General features: G+C 36.5%; 1 protein-coding gene across 4 annotated transcripts in view; it reads right to left on the bottom strand.

Moving 5' to 3' along the window:
• Nucleotides 1–2,644: 2,644 nt before the first annotated feature.
• Nucleotides 2,645–17,993, bottom strand: part of CDK17 (cyclin dependent kinase 17) — a 92,770-nt gene continuing 77,421 nt past the window's right edge. For all 4 annotated transcript variants that reach the window (XM_064451274.1, XM_064451302.1, XM_064451283.1 and 1 more), the window contains 12 exons: nt 16,041–16,097; nt 14,340–14,454; nt 13,708–13,802; nt 12,794–12,856; nt 9,503–9,626; nt 8,393–8,513; nt 7,767–7,864; nt 7,347–7,452; nt 6,451–6,493; nt 5,147–5,237; nt 4,835–4,912; nt 2,645–4,428 (listed from right to left, as the gene is read on the bottom strand). In XM_064451274.1, coding sequence (XP_064307344.1) covers nt 4,391–4,428; nt 4,835–4,912; nt 5,147–5,237; nt 6,451–6,493; nt 7,347–7,452; nt 7,767–7,864; nt 8,393–8,513; nt 9,503–9,626; nt 12,794–12,856; nt 13,708–13,802; nt 14,340–14,454; nt 16,041–16,097 — 1,029 coding nt within the window. In that variant the 3' untranslated portion in view covers nt 2,645–4,390. The remainder of the gene's footprint in view (nt 4,429–4,834; nt 4,913–5,146; nt 5,238–6,450; nt 6,494–7,346; nt 7,453–7,766; nt 7,865–8,392; nt 8,514–9,502; nt 9,627–12,793; nt 12,857–13,707; nt 13,803–14,339; nt 14,455–16,040; nt 16,098–17,993) is intronic.

Here is a 17,993-nt window from a genome sequence, read left to right on the forward strand (position 1 = left end):
GTGAAAATAATGGAAAATTGTAATGTACTTTTTTTCCACTGACATCAAACTTTCTTTCCGTTAACGAGAGAGGCACAGTACAGCCCAGTGAAAACCACACGCAAAAGATTAAAACAAAATAAAATATCTAGAATGGCTAACCTCTAATCCCAGTTCTGACACCACAGATTTCCACTGTGGCCTAGAAACAGGGTTTGATTTCCCTGCAGCTGAGCTCCACAGATGAAGAGGCTGTACGGTATGAGTTACAAAGCCCGTATATCTACTTGGCTTTTGTACTTTTCAGAATCATCCTACCAGTACAGCCAGAGCTTACTTTACAGTGAACCAATGAGCTAAACACTTGTACGGTGCTTCCTTTATGTCTTACGATCTATACTTGTTATCTTGTCGATCTCTTAAGTCGGTCTGACATGGATGTTGGTGAGATACATGGATGTTGCTGACCCTCATGTAGCCCAAAGAGTAGCAAGTAAATCTCTAACAGCCCAGTCTCAGAAATGGGGGGGGGGGAGGAATCTGTAAAAAGCAAGCAAATTCCTCCCACAATTTAAGAAATTTCATAGAAATGTTGCACTTGTTTCACAGCCAAACTTTACTAAGGAAAAAAAAGGTCTCAAAATGTGCTAACAAGGTGTACAAATTATTTCAACTCTGCCCCTTAGTGACCAGATAAAATGCCCAAATGCCCGTGACCACATGTCGTCACAGACAAGGTAAGTTCTAATTTTTCTTCAGTGTAACCATAGGCTACAGCTGTGCATTTCCATACCCTAATTTGGGTTTCCTTCAAATCTGACCTTAATTCTGGGTAATTCCTGGGTTTCTAATACTTAGCTTGGGGATATTTACAACATACCTTTCATATATTTTGTCCTCAATAACTGAATGTATTCTCAACCTTAATTCCCTCTTAACATTGCAGAACAGAAACGATGTACCTTTATTTCACTGAAAAACTCACGCGCAAACAACAAGCAAGCGGCCCAAAGGATGCTACCTTGCAGTTTTTCAAATGATTTGCAAATACAAAGTAGGTTGATTCTTTAATAGTTTTTTTATTTTAACTTTTATTGCCCAATTCAGGGATACACTCTGGCTACTTAATGCTGTGGTAAAGCAGCACAAAAATAACACAGCTGTATCGAGATGCATGTTCCACTAGAGCATTGCTGAGCAGCTGGTTTGCGCCTTCCACCTCCCACTCTGCTCTGTCCTGTAAATTCCCGTCCTCCACCCGCCCTCCCTCCCCTTCAGCCTTCACCTGCATGTGCACGCAACCTCATCGCCACCTGCCTCTTCCCTGTCCTCAAGCCCACGTTATTCCTACCCGCACCTACACACGCACCTTGGCACTCCTACCCCGGGGTAGATGGGATACACCGCGTATCTTCTAATTCCTTAATCAGCAATAACTTGCAGGCCATTTCTCAGTAACTGATCACTCATCTTCAAGCCAAGGTTGTCATATTGAACTTTGAAAAGTCATCCACTTTTAGCGACTATCTGCTTGGTTTTCGTCACGGTTGAGGTCCTCTCCCAAAAAGGCCAACAGCCCCTACAGTTCTTGGGGACAGTGAAACCAAGTCCGTAGCGCCTGATGCTGTCGGACGGGAGGCAGAACACTGAATTGCATGAAAAGGATGTCAGAGAAATGCCCAGGGACTTCAGACTCGCTGACTACTGCCCCAAACAGGCAGCTGCCACAGAATCGTCTCTGCTGCTGCAGGAATTCCAATTACAGGCAATTAAAGAACAAGAAGAACCTGGCTCGACCACAGATGCCAAGTTTCTTAAGAAATACATTCTTTAAAGCTACCTTCCAGTGAAGAAAACCAATTTGCTTGTAGGCCCTTAGAACAAAAATCTCTCTGTACACAAAGTACTTCAATTCTATGGAAGATCTTTTTAATCTGTAACAAAAAAGCTGAATTCCTACTTAAAATGGAAACCGCCTTTTGTTAGCTGCAGCCGATCCCTTTCTAAATTTATTAAAGCACTTTGTTTTACCAGTTAAACCTTTAAGTCCTTTACTCATTAGTGTCACATTATTACTTGTTCTTTTATGACCTATAAAATATTAGTTCTAAAAACGCTAAATCCCACGTTTATCCACAGTGAACATTTACTCTATATCTTCACTACTTCTGTAAAAAAAGATGTTTTTCTGATACTTCTTTCAACACCATCAACATCTACCGTGTATTTCCTACAAAGTTCATCAGTATAAAATCTAGATCAGATCCGTAGCTACTATAAAAAATATATAGAACAACTATTTCAGGACAAAGGTTTCCCATCAGTGCCAAGTCTGCCCCCGACGCACACGCAACGGTCCCACTGGTATCCGTGGGAGACCTGCGCATGTATCCCAGACACCTGTCACGCTCCTAGACCTAGGTGAGACTCGCGATACTGTGTGACGCGCAGGACTTGCTTGCTAACAATTAGACAACGGACCACGTTCACGATAAGATCCTGAACGGCCTCAGTCGCGGATGAGTCACGTTACTTTTCACTGCCACTACTTCTGCGCTGCATGGATTAATAAGCGGCCAAAGTTAAAACCGATGACTCCCACAACACACAGATCTAGCTAAACGTTTCCAACAGTGCCCCAAGAACCGCAAGTTCACTTAGTCTGTATTTTTAACAACACAGGGCCTTTGTTATTAGAAATTTCAAAACAAAACCAAAAGAACTCCACATAATATTTATACTTTCAAAAGTACAATATTAATACAGGTCGGTCAGTTAGAAATAACAGCAGTTTGTTAGGTCTACAAGATTTAACGTAAAACCGGTTTACAAATGCTGAAAAGCAGTAGTGGTCCAATAGTCACCGTTACACATGAATTTCTCTCTTCCAGAAAATTTTTAAAAAAAACAAACAAACCCAATTCAAATTTACCAGTATCAATGAAATATTAATAAAACACCCCCAAACATGCCACAGTCACTATTCACAAATAAAGTTAAAATGAAATATACAAAAATTCACTTAATACTGTTAAATAACAATAAACTACAAGATTTCCTGAACAGAAATGGTAGGACCCCTGAATGTTTTACAGTGATGTCAGGAAAAATTAAGTTACTTATGACTATTTTCATGATATACCAGCCAAAGATTTACATGACCATTTCAAAATATACCATTAAAGATTTACAGTCTTTTTAAGATGCACTAAACAAATAGGTTCATAAAGGTGAACACAAATGCTTAAAAATACTGTAACCATCACCAAGGGTGTACTTATGATGCTCACTGAGATGCATAAGCATAGAAGTAACATGTTTACTATCTCTGGTAAACAGATAACATCTAAGATCTGAAAAACTCTCTAAGTTCCCATTGTAAAAGCTCTGTAGTACAGCGAGTTCTTATCAAGTACAAACTTGCATCTTTCCAGTTGATTTCAAGTGAATAATGCACAAATGGGAGAGCAACAAGGTGGGAAAAGCGTGACATTATTCCCGTGTTCTTGTAATTAGCCGTCCTGTTCCTCTGTAATGAAATTCTAAGTTTCAAAAGTAAGCCAGGGTCCAACGTTTATGAATCATCTTTCTACTATTTGTTTGTCTAAGTTAAAAACAAGGTAAAAAAGTCATTGCTTCTGCAGGCCCCGTATGCACAACAACGTGCAGAGATCTTACGCTGGAGTAAGCCTGACAACATTTATCATCCAGTCTCCATGCTCTAATTTATCAATAACTAACGTAGGATCTGAGAGCAAATAAAAGTTACTGTTCACTTGTTTGAATCAACTTTCACACCATGTGCTTTTCAAAAACATAATATGCATTATAATTTTTCAACTATTTCAACACATACTTCCAATGTTAAATAAGGAATTAAGTGCCATGAACTTAGAGCGTAAAAGATGGTTCACCTATAGCCAAGCAAAGCTCTGTTTACATTCCAGGAAACACTGCAGTTTAAGAAATACAAAAAAACCCCGCAGCAGTAGAACATTTTATGAAGAGAAACAGATGCATTCACATATTATAAAGCCATTGCAACTTCTTCAGGCATGGAATTGTTGTGTTAACTATACAGACAGTAGTTATTTAGCAGCAATGATTCCGCAATAAATAATGCACTGTGTTTCTCAGTCCTGCACAAAAATTGCAGCTACAGTTACATCAACAGCTGTAACCTACTGGCTCTAGTGGCAGAGGAGACCTTAAAACCAACTGTACAAAAAATTGTCACACTGTGACAACAAATATAAAAACATAATCTGCAGGTTGGAAATAAAAAGACTCCACTGTGAAGAGGACAGTGTAGACAAACTGCGATTCCAAGTCCACCGACAGAGAACACTGCCTTCAGATCCGAGTCCTTGATCGATAGGATAGGCTTGGGCTTGACTCTGCATTGCCCACTTTAAAAAAGCATGCTCTGCCTTCTGTTCTTCCCATGTCCTACAACAGAACGTGGACCACGGTAAGAAACCAAAGCATTCGCACAACAGAGTATTCAGTTGTTATGTACACCTTCTGTCTATTTCAAAAGAATATCCTTTGTGCTTAAACCAATACCAGGATCTCTCTTTTTTTTTTTTTTTACTCTGCCACCATTCACCCACACAGTAATGGTTTGAAATTCCAAGACGTTTTCATATTAACAGTCCTTCTGCCCATTCCTAGTAAAACTCACCTCCTTCTGTGCATTTAGCTTATGTCTCTCTACAGGAATCAGAGCAAATCGCTTTTGATGTTTGTTTGAGTACATTCACACAGACCAATTTAACAAAGTATTTTTCGGTTCCCCACGTCTCTGGCACAGCATTGCGTTTGCAGATATGAGAAAATATTAAGCTTTCCATACCTGTCTCTGGGTAAGTGGAATTTCGAAAGCCAGGGTCTTTTTGCAACTGAATCTCTTTTAGACTGAATATTGAAACACCTGGAACGTAACAAAGAAATTAATTCACATCCAAACATAATTATGCTTTATTGAACAAAGTTCTAGTCTTAATTATACAGTTTAGATTTAAAAAAGTCCCCTACTCCCAAATATTTAAGCCAATATATACCAAACTTCTTCAACAGATTAGACTTGAGTGTTTTTCCTTAAGCAATGTACTTTGCTTTATAGTACTATCTTAACGATACTCTGCTACTTTACTACTCCTCTTACTTTCAGGCAAAGTGTGTATTCTTGTTCCAAGACTTCTGAAGTACGCGTGTTTCATGGCCTCTTCTGCTGAAATCCTCTTCTTCGATTCATACTATTAAAAAAACCAAAAGGACACAAATTTGTTGGTTTTCATGAGAAAACTCTTTGCATCAAGTGATTTCATCAAAGGGAGAAACAGAGTCCTACTTGCTCAAAATTTCCCCACCAACTCACTAGGACAAATTTGTTTTCATTATTTTTATTTCACACATGAAAATCTAACATATGTTACCTAAATCACTAGTATCAGCTTATAACAAGATTGCTAAAATAGTGAAAACTGCTGTAAATGGATGCATTAAAAAATACATTTAAACTTCATTTATAGATGTAACAATTAGATAAGACTTCTATGTTATACTGTAATATTAAATTGCGATGAAATCCTATTACATGAGATCACAAAAATTTTCTGATTCGACAGACTATGCTGCAGTGTTTTGCATAAAATGGAACTTCAGACAACATTGTCTTCAGTCTGTCCTCAAACGTCTCCTGCTTGGCATATATAGACATTTGGACAGAGATGCAGACATTTAAAAAGCTGTATAAGTAAGAACAGAGTCCAAACAAGGACTACCACTGCTGTTCTGACACAACGTGTAAGCAGATGAAGACCTGATGTAGATTTTAAATCACAGGCTGCAAAGCAAAGTACACTCCACCTTATGTACTAAGAATTTTTAACACTGTGTATTTACAGTGCTTCTGTATCTACTTAAAAAACTTAAGAGCTGGCCTTCCATCTTGCTTCCAGCTCATTTTTAATACAGATTAAAAGATCAAACCCACGCACCACTTCGCGTTTTGAATACAGTTTGTATGATCAAAGAGTAATATTCCACCTTAGTAACTGCTTCTCTAGCATTAAGTTAAGTTCACTGTTTCAGGAATCTAGTATTTCCATTTAAAATTTCTGTTTTAATATCATATTTCACAAGAGATTTATTTTTTTAGGGAATTGCTAACATAGAATCAATTTTATTTTTACAAAAAGTAGTAAGCAAAGAAATCACTTCGGGGTGGGGGTGGGGGGTGAGGGGGGTTGGGGGCGGCAGAATTAAACATCAGGTTTCAAATTCTTACAGTACACAGGCTTCCCCAAACTGTTATTCCTCCCAAATCTGTCATCCACTACAGACTCAGCTGCATATTGCACTTTGAGATAGATCCAACAGATACTATAGCTTCTAATACATTTTGTAAATAACATATTAAAACTCTAAACTTGCACTTTTATACAGTAAAGCCACAAAACATCTTACTTGAAGGAACTTCGCTATCAATTCAATTCCTTCCGTGTCTAGCCTAAAAACAAAAATATTTTAAAAAATTAAAACAGTTATTGAACTATATTTACAAAAGCAAAACTGCAAAGGAACCTACTTCATTAAATGATATCAAACCTGAAAATTACATTTAAACATGGAAATGCTTTCAACTTTTCTGCATGTTAATGTGTTTACATACAAGTAACAATTTCTCAGAACAAGACTATCTGAAAATCGCTAAGGACAGACTAATCCTGACCTTTGGACTGTGATTTACGAAGTTGACCTGGATCATCTATTATTTCAGCAAAAAAGCTCTTTTTTTTTTTTTTTTTAAAAAAAACCCTAACACTACTCATTTACTGGAAGGACACAATGTTAGATTTTTTTTTTCGGAGTTGACAGAAAAATGATGTAGTCTGTTATAAACTTTGTAATAACCGTGCAGTTATATATGTAATATAATATATAATAACATATACTATAATAAGATAATAAAAATAACTGTTGAAATTCCTCACAATGAGCAGTCTCTTGAAATTGTTCTAAAACCAAGGAAACTCTGCCATTTTAACAACAGGCCTATTATAAAACGGGAGAATTTGGGTTATTTAGGAAGTGCTGTGTGAATACTCCTACTATGCAGGCATTATTAATCGGAGTTTATAGTTCTATAGGGTCATTAAGGAGCTGTGCTGCCTTGGCTGATATTAGGCAAAGTATTCACATAGTACCAGGATTATGCTCTGCATTACTCTCTGCCCTGTATAACAGAAGTGATGCGTAGTCTTCCAGCATTCAGTAGCAGAATGTACTTGGAAACGTGTTCACATCTACAAATACGCAAAGCCACAGGGATGCATATTTTCTATTAATATAACAGAAAGTACCTTGGTGCATGGTTGATGAGGGGTTGTGGTTTATACTTAGGAAAGTTGTAGTTTCTAAATTCATCACTGGAAGAAATGCCTGGCCATGTTTCTTGACACGGAGTTCCTGCATTTAAAAAAAGCAACAAATTCAACTTAAAAAACGTAAAGAAACAACTTTGACATCAATAAGCATTTAATCCTGTAATTTAAACAGGAAAGAAAAAAAAAAACCCCAAAAATCAGACGACGAGTTTGTTGTACAAACTCAGCTGTGGACTCAGCTCAATCATTTTTCATCAAGAGTACACTCATTCACCTTAACTGCAATGCAATATAAAATATCATTGTTTCTAGATCAAAATCTACAGTTCTTTTGGAAAAAGTGTTTAGAAGAACAAACATACAGCATTAACTTTACTGCTAAAGCTATCAATTTACCCAGAAGTCTGAAAATTAAGTGCAGTTCATCTTCAACAGTTGAACCGGGAAAAAGAGGTCTTCCTGATGCCATCTCAAAAAATATGCATCCGACGCCCCTTTATAAAAGCAGAGAAAAAAACAAAGCAGAAACAGTTTAAGCTTTCAGCTCTTAAAGACTTCTGTGATTTCTCTTCATTTAAAACAAATTACTAAATCATTAGTTAGCCACATGCTATTAAAAACAGTTTTGAAAGATATGCAGCAACAAAAGAACTGTCACAGACTAATCAAAACCTATGTCACAGCTATATTATATCCTCTTCCTTCAGATGTCAAGTGTATCAATTATATTAAAGTTCATAGTAAAATACCACATTATCATGTCATTAGAAGAACAAGTTTGGTTTTTTCCTTAACACTGTGGGCCTAATGCCTGTTTACTCTAAGCAATAAAAGATAGTCTGCATTTTCAGAGAGAAATAATGGCATCTTCCATGTCTGCCAATTCTTCCTCTAAAAATCTAACTCAGTTGTAGCCTTCAAAAATTCAAAGGATGAGTATTTGACTGTTACTATACAATAATTAAGAATTGACATTTTTTCAACTTGACTGAGAACAAAAATTTAGACAAAGCTATACGAACCACATGTCAATTTGAGTTGAATACTCTGAAGATCCGAGGAGAACATCGGGTGGTCTGTACCATAACGTGACAACTTCATTGGAATAGGTCTTTGTAGGAACAGATTTCGCTCTAGCCAGTCCTTGATAAAAAGGGAAACAGAGTCACATGCAGCTTGCTGAAATCTTTATTTTGCATTAAATTGACAAAGAATTTTTAAGAGATAAATCAACCTTATTATACTTGCTGAATACCTTCCCTTAGTGTTCATTAAAAAAAGCCTGAATACATGCATTTCTCCAGCTTGTAATTTACCTCTTAGTATTTACAGAAATCTCACAATCAGCGTTTTTAAGCATCGAAGACAGGTAAACAGGTCAAAACCTGGAGTATTACTACAGATTTCATTAAAACAACAACGCATTAGATTAATATGACACCTCCCCCCCTTTGAAAACCTCTCTGCATTATTTCCATTTCAGAATTACGCTGCAAAAGGCAGAGGGCAACAAACGAATGATGAAACAGTGGAAACAGACCAAATCAGTATTGGATCAGCAGGGGTTTTCCATCCTAACATTGTCAGTAATATTTTCAATAAAATTTAGGTCTATCGTGTTAGATGCAGTCTTCTGAGCAACTTTCATTCACACACAAGGGGAAAAACCAGTGATAGCAGAACTTTCAAAGGACCTTCCTGACACAGAAAGTAACAGGAAACTGAACGCCCCACTCTACAGGAAATCCCAAAGGAACTTGGTGTGTCAGTGATGGAGTAGCACCTGACAATTTAGCACATGGACAGACCCTTTCCCATCATGGTTACTCTGGTTTGGAGTGACTGTGGAGCATTAGGAAAAACAACTTGAGCTCCACCTTAAGGATCTGACTAAGCATCAATTTTGAAGGAAGCTGTAACACTACTTTCAAACCACAAGTCAAACGACAGTATTACCTAGACATGTATTACTTTGATTACTAATATCCTAATAAAAGGCTGACTTTCATTTTCCATCTGAGAATGCACAAATTCACTACAGACCCGATGTTCTCATCTTTGCTTTATAAGGAAAGATGCCTTTCTTTGCTGAGTGAAGAAAATATTTGTTATACAACAATTTCAGGCCATACCAAAGTCTGCCAGCTTCAGTTCTCCTTTCTCATTAATTAGAAGATTTTGCGGCTTCAGATCTCGATGTAATACCTTTCTCCTATGACAGTATGCCAAACCACGAAGAATCTGGTATAAAAATAGCTACAAAAGAGAAAATTTATATAAATTAGCCTAAAAATGTTAATCTACAGATCACATGACTAAAACAGCCCATTTGGGCACTGTAGAGTTAAGTCTCTGTATTGTAAGCAGGACAAAAATACTCTTCAAAAAGAAAGCTTCTTTTCATTATGACTTATTCTGAACATCTTCAATATTGTTTACAGATTTAAAATCCCTTTATGCTAATGCACTGCTTTTACATGATACTTTACAACAAAGATTTTAAGAGCAATTTGTTCTGCTTAACTGAGGAGAACCACAGGGCTGTTTATTTTTAAGCAAGCATTTACCAATGCTCTTCTGCACACTAATGTCTTTAAAAGGTAGCTCTCTCTGACCATACTTAAGTTCCTTTCTGCTACAGAATCCTTTCTGAAAATGCAGCTCAGCACCCTTTATATCCAATTGTGCTAACCTATATAAAGAACGTTTTGGCATGTTATTGGAAAAATACACTTGGATTCACAACATCACAAAACATGGAGAAATAGGGAAATGAGGATTAAAAACCAGCCCAATGGCCTCTGGCATCTATATTCATCCCCTCACCTTGATACACACAGGTTTTAGTCCTTTGGAACAGCAAGCCAAGCAAGCAACTTCTGTCATGTATATTATTGCCGCACATGTACAGACACAGAAGCAATAAGGGATGAAGAAAGGCTTAGCAGAGGGCAGCCAAGCACATTTATTATATCACTGCATTAAGAAGTACTCTTCTGCAGTTTTTGTACATATAAAGGGTCTGATCTTAAACATGGGACTCCTGGGTAGCCATTGCTGCCATTTACCACACAACAGTCCTCAGCGAGTATAGATGATCAAATGGACAATGAAAAATTATACAGCATTACAGAAAGCAATGTTTACCAATGAGACAAATTCAGCATGTGTCAGGACTTTTGAGAAGAAAACACGAGAATGTTTTCATATGACCATTTTCTAACACTCAGTTCATTTTTGTACCAGGTGATACCACCAAATTCTTTCTCCTAAACTGTACAAATACACAGCAGGTGTAGTTTACATCCATCTGTTCTCAGTCTGCTTACGTGGGATTTATCTGTTCTAGAAAAGAAGGAATTGGGATTGATTTTTTTTTTTCTTTCTTTCCTTTTTCATTTTTTTCCCCAAAGAGCAGAATGAAAAGCTAAAAGTTTTGTTTCATCTCTCATGTTCATACTGTTGCAGGAGTGGTGGTCAGTCCCAAGTAATATTAAAAGGACTGCTGTGGAAATCGATAGCCATCTCTAGCATGCATGAGGACTGCAAGGATTAGTCAAGAAGGCAAAGCAGACTATTCTACAGAAATTGTGGATCTTCACCACAGCTGGCATGGATCCTTTTGGGAATGCACAGGATGACAGGTATTAGCTCAAAATTTTCTTTGAAACAGTAATACCTGCAGAGATCACACACATCTTTGCATTATACATCTTAATTTTGTTCAAACTCAAAAACCTAAAGTCAGCTGAGGAATGTGAGGGGAATGATGACAGGGAGGTGTCTCGAATGTTAATGATGACTCAAACCCCCACAGTTATTGTAAGGTAAGCACCTACAGCTACTACAGTTAAGCAGCTGTCCTGGTTTCCCAGTGTCACAGGTACTGATCGTATAAATCTGCTCTTAGGGCATAGCTTAAACCATAGGCAAACAAGGGAAAACAGTTCCCCTGCTTAGCTCGTATTACCACAAGCAGATTCTGCTTTTTCTCTAACTGCACTTATTACAGGAGTCAGCTTCCACTTACAGCTTTTCTTCTTTTTTTTTGTTTTAAGCTTAAAGCACTACTTATTAACTTGTAGTTAATTAAAAACACAAGCATAATGATGTTTTTTGTTGTCTCTCTGAGGTAGATACAAATTAAAGAGCTTCCCTTTGCAGACTTCTGAAAGGAAGCAAAAGAATAGGTTAAGGGCAGATGTCTTTTCCCTAGAGATACTACAATGTGACAACAGAATAGAAGAAAAAGCTATCCAAACAGTAACCAGGATCTAGACTGAATCCCACATGCAATTCAACTAAGAACAGATATGTTAACAAGCAACTAAGTCAAAAACCAGGATGACAACTCTACTGGAACGCACACAAAACCCACCACTTCACAGTATTTAGTACATTGTGTGTCAGCCACATTAGTGCCATGTGCTGTTGTATAAGAACAAAAGTAATTTTCCAACCATGCATGCATGCTCATGGTTTTGTTCTTTAGGATCACAGCTTAAAGTTAATTTTCTTCAAGATGAGCTTCTCAAACACATCTAGCATATAAATAACAACCCTTATATGAATTATATATGGCTTAATGAAGAGGTTTTGAAGGTGCAGTCCAGCACAGGCTGCAGCACAGCAGGGTGATACTGGTAACCCAGCCTCCTCGGACAACTTCACTCATTTCAAGATACTATTGTCCTCTGTCTGGAACCTTGTTTATAAAACCATAAGTATTAAAGAACATAAACAGTTTTACAAATCAAAACCTGCTTGTTATGAGAGAGGTAACAACTGAACCTGAGTTAGTTTCAGCAGGCCAGGTTGGAAACTGAGTCACTTGACCTGGTCACAGCCATAGTTAAAAGCAACAGACAATTAAACATTAAAGAAAATTATTTCCATTTTATTACTAATGGAAAGATGAACATCACACATCCTTAAATATGTATTATTAGTGTCTTACTTGTTTGGTAGGCTGTGGCATCCAAACCCACATTCATGATTGAGGCTACATTTTCCTCAGTGTGCATATGTAAATTTTATTTGAGGATATATCAAACTACAGTCTTACCTTACTAAATGAGTATAAATAATAGAAGGACAAGAAGAGGCCAAAAGAGTTATGAATGTATTATTTTTCAGGAAGTTTTCAATTTTAAATATATAACTTCAAAGAGAATGATAACATATAAAGTTATATAATCTCTTGTCTTTAGTACTTCAAACACTTAAAAGCCATCAAAACCAAAAAGAAAGACTCCATCTAATGTCAAATGTAGTTAAGCGAGGCCCAAAGGTCAAAAAGGAAGTTAACTTTTCCCTACCCCCCTCCAAAAACCCTAAACCATATAGCTCCTGATTATTAAGTTCTTTGAACTTCTTAGAACAGAAAAAGCTGCAAGACCGTAATTGTCACTGAAAACGCTCACCTTTACATTGTGCATACTCATGATGTTACCACAGTCATCCATGTACTGCTTCAGATCCTTGTCCTGTCAGAACACCATCATTGAATGAAGTAAAATTGTGGACAACAGATTACATCAATAATGTATCTTGTTAGAACTGAAATAATTCTTGCAGAAAACTCAGTTTTCTGCAAAAGACGTTCAATGATAAAAAAAAAGCTAAAAGCCTGAAGATGCAGAAAACTCACTTTCCAGAGGATATAAATACCCATTTTCTGGCAAGCTGCATCATCTCAGACAACGTTATTTGTTATTGCTTTCTCCTCCATCTTTTGTGCGTCACAGTATTTTATTAAATTGCTACATTCCCCAATTACATTGGAAGTGGAGAGTTTTTCTTCATCCCTCTTATTATACTTACATATTCCAGCATATTATACAAAAAATATAATTAGGTAAAGCTTCAGTGAGAAAGTGAAAAGTCTACAATGGAAGAGGTGAGCAAGTGAGATATGTAATTGTGGACACTTGCTTGGAAAGATTTTTACAAAATGATGGAAAGTGTTGTTTATTTTGAAGTGTACTTTTTTCCTTAGCTAACTTGGAAGAGTCACATCACAACAGAAAAATATCATTTGAATAATAGTGTGAATACCCTTTTTTACAGTTAATTTTGTTACAAGTAGACAGTTTGCTCAGGTAGATCGCCATTAACTGCTATTAATGAAACTCTGAAACGATGAGAACAGTATTTACTAATTTAGGGCAATTGAAGAACTGAATACACTTTTCTCATTTTCAGCTGAATGATCTAGATGCAGGAGAAAACTGTAACAGTCCCAGTACTTTTAAAAACAATACAGCATTTTGTTATGTCTGTGTTACTTAGAAACCCTAAATCGAATGTAAAGGTTGATAGTTGTATAAGCACTTACCAGGTATTCAAAAACAAGAGTCAAAGACTTGTCTGTGTGCACAATATCGTGCAATGTAACAATATTTGCATGCTTCAGATCTTTTAATAATGACACTGCAAAAGAGAATTTTAAGTATAAAACAAATAAATGCCAAACACACAAACAGTAAATGCATTTCTATCAAGTTCATATATATAAGCTATTTACTTTTTTAAATTAAAAAGCTATCTTTAAGAACATAATACTCATATAGATTAAGTTAAAAAGAAAAGTATTTAATCAAAACACCGAAGAGACATTTAAGTAGCAAACTGTAAATATTTCCTGAAGTACACATTTCAGGTAGTGGTAGTAATTTGGTAAAATGTATTCTGAACCCCTTTAAGAACAGTCTAATCCAGTATAAAATCATCCATTTATAACATTGCATTTGAGAACATAACCACCCCTTATATAAAGTAAATAAATTTGAAACACTAACTCAATATGTCTAGACTAACATTTTCCCCATCAAAACTAATACCAATTTAACTTATGTCCCATGTAGCCTACGTATGTCCAAGTACCAACAGGACTTTGGCCAAAAAAAAAAAATAATCCAGAAGTATCCAAAATCTAAACAGTGAAAAAAAAAAAAAGCGTGCTACCACCTTCTCTTATGGCTGTGCATGGTGCTCCCTCTTCATGTTCCAGGCGGATTTCTTTCAATGCTACAAGATTCTCTGTCAGTTTACTCCTCCCCTTATAAACTGTTGCATAAGTACCCTACAAAACGGAAGAAGACAGAAACTCCTACAAATTGTTCCTTCTTTGAAAGAGAAGTTAAAAAAGAAAATAGGAACTTCTATCTGAGGTTCCAACAGTTTTATTTTGGGTATGAATAGTTTTTACATTGCCGTCTTTTGATATGTGTAAAACTACAAAAATATTTTGTAAGCACACATCTGAACACACAGAAGACAGAGGGGATGCATATGCTTAACTCTGAAAATTACACGGAAAGCTATACACCATATAGCTACCAAAGAAGTCATATCAGGTAGCATTAAGTTCACTGCTAGGATCATTTACCCTCTTGGAAGTCTCTATTTGTTTAAAACTAGCTCAGGTATCTCTACACTACTCTGCAGTTAGGTTTCCGAAGGCTGCAGACATACTCTTCGGTTACCTTTATGAAAACATTTAACTCCTTCCGATAGCTTGTCTTTATATGAGATTTTTTTTTTTTTTTTTTTTTTGGGGGGGGGGGGGAAGGAAAGTTGTCAGAGTTTCATTTTAATTTACATAATACTCAGTGAATATTATTATTATGAAGCTTATCTTTCTCAATGTTTTTTTTTTTTTGCTTAGACAATAAGAGATTCAAAACTCTCAGGCACGTTACATAAGGACAAGAAATTCTGACAAAACAGCAAGCAGGTACAACTAATCCCATCAAATGCAAAGAGGAAGCAATGAGGTTACGCAAAGTGCCCTAGATTACAATACGTACCTGGTGTTTTCCACTATACTTTGTAAGCAACTGAGATAATGTACGCCCGCAACTATGACTTGACAGCTACTAGATTAACATTCCTTCAAAGATACGCAATGTTATGTTATGTCTAATGACCTATCTACCAAGCACTAGAGGCAAAATAAAAAATAAATGCATTTGGAAATGAAAACGTTGCAAATGGAGGACTAGCTGCAATATTTACAGCAGAGATGCTGACCAGCCCTGCTTCCTTCTGTAACGTCTGGTGCTCTTTGCCCATTTTTGATCACATTGTCCAACTTCAGTCAAACTGGACAGAGCTGACACCTGGACATTTCTCTGGAAGTCAGAGGCTGAGTGGAGGTAGAAACCCGTACTGCTGCTCTCCCACAAGGAAAGGCAAACCCAGTGTTACGTACTTCACTTGGCTGCCCAGGTCAGGCACGCAGGCTTCTCTACCAGAACATGCATAGCCACTGACTGCTCTCTGAAGGCTTCTTGTCCAGCACGAGTGCTCCCTAACACCTAACTCACAGCAGGACAGCACCAGACTTAACTAGTTTTATTATCAACAGAATAATTTTGTCTATCTGCACACAGAGCCAGCTTATGTAAGACTGTCACAGGTCATTTGCTAATGATCTTGTTCTTCCCCAGTGCGGTGATGGTTTTCCTGCCTTCTTTTTTTTTTTGGCTTATTATGTATGCATAGATCATTTGTGTGGTAGTGACAATTGTTACACATGATGAATATGTTTGGTTTACTGAGAAGATAAATTCCATGTGTATTTTGAGGGATATGGAATTTACCTAAAATTTTACATAAGACATTGTCATCAAAGCAGTAATAATTTCAAAAGAAAGCTATACATACCTCTCCAAGCTTTTCTAACTTGATATAGGTTTCCATTTTTCCAAATCCAATTTCTGACTGCAATGAAAAGACATGGAAAATCAATCACTAAGACTGAACACTTTATTTATACATCGTTTAATCAGCAAGCTAAACTTTGTTTCAGAAAAATACCTGATAGTACTTGACTGAACACTGCACGGTTCTGCTATTTTAAGAACAATTTAGAATATTATGATATAAATGCATCCCAGCGTCCAAGCCTAATGCTCAGCTTGTTGGCCAGTCTACTACATATCCTGAAAGGACTATGTACTGGGTTACACTTAGGCTGAAACTCCACTTTACCCTACCTCCTGCTTAAGTCCTCTCCACTCTTCTGATCTGATTACTACTAATAGGTTATACCTTAAAGCACAGCAGTCTTCTCAAACTATTCCATCCTTTTTCTTGCTTAGCTACTGCTTCTTTCAAAATAACTTTAATTACTTATTTGCTCCCTACTAATATGTGTAACATGTTCAAGATCTACTAATATGTATAAGACATTCAAGATCTCAGCTGCAGTTTTCCTCTGTTTCTGACCTCTCAATGCCTTCCAGTCTAAAACTGCCAGTAAAATCCCATACAAGCTTCAGCTTTGTCTTAACAATTTATGTTTAATGGCTCATAACTTCAAGTCTTTGTGTATTTTACTTGTATCTATTCACCTTCTCTTTTTTCATCACCAACTCAGCTCTGCAATGCAAGCCAGGAGGGTTTGCCTGCCTATATAACATCTTTCTCTGAAGACTGTAAGATCATTACTTTTCCTGTTCAAATCCACTACTACTCTCATATTTAATACAGTTATCTCTTACAGTTATTTACACGTAAACCCATTGTTAATGACACTGAAGTTTTTTATTGTTCTTACAGTGTAAAGAATACTGAAAGTAGACTTGTAACACATGTCAATTTTTAAACCAATTTACAAAGTGCATATAGCCTGTACCCCATCAAAACCCAAAATCCGTAAGCTTCATGAGGTTTTGCTTTACTGAAAATTGAACATACACTAAGACAAAAAAGACAGGTTTTCTCCCTAGCATCACCTCCTCCTCCCACTTCCAAACATAGCTCCCCACTTGTTATTTCTTTCTAAGGAACGATACTTCGACTCTGGACTGGCTTCAGCACCTACACCCACAAGTCTGAATACGTTGATTTGCTCCTAAAATCCAATGGATATCAAAGTTGTATATTATTTCATGCTAACACAGTCTAACACAAATACTGCTGTCTGTATTAAGATTTGACAACAATATGAAGGTATACTAGGAAAGGTTGAATTAATACTTAATTTTCAGAACACGTGCATGAATATACATCTGAAGTAAATATAAGATCCTGTCTGTAAACGTTTGACATATCTAAGAGAAAAAAGGGCACACAGTTAACATAGCTTTAAGAGTAATTCTGCTTTATTAAATTAGTGTTAGAACTGAAATATTTTAAAACTGCATAAGGATACTTTAGCATCAGCATATTTAAAAGCTTCTTGAAGCCAAGCTGTTTATCCCAAAATATGAGCAAAGTTGATATTTGACAACCCTTATAACTCCAGTGAGACTTTAAACATACCACTGATATAGGTACAATGTTAGTAAAATAAATATTATGTTTCCGAAGTGCATATTGACCTACTTAAACAAACATAACTTGAAGTGAGTATTAGATGGCATTAGAATTAAAAAGATAGGCTGCTTAGTTTACAGGAGTCTAAAGGAGAACTCATAGCCATTAGCCTTGCTACTGCGAGACAGTCTGGGATACAACTTAGAAGTCTGATTTCTAAGAAACCTCGATGTTGTTCATCAAGACTAACAAACTCAAAGTCTTCTTTAGACAATAAAATCATAAAATATTTCCTACATAGAGAGGACAGATATTCTTCAAGACCTGCCTGTCAATGCATTTAATTTTTAATCACAT

This window comes from Phalacrocorax carbo, chromosome 1 (assembly GCF_963921805.1).
Source record: "Phalacrocorax carbo chromosome 1, bPhaCar2.1, whole genome shotgun sequence".
Taxonomy (NCBI): Eukaryota; Metazoa; Chordata; class Aves; order Suliformes; family Phalacrocoracidae; genus Phalacrocorax; species Phalacrocorax carbo.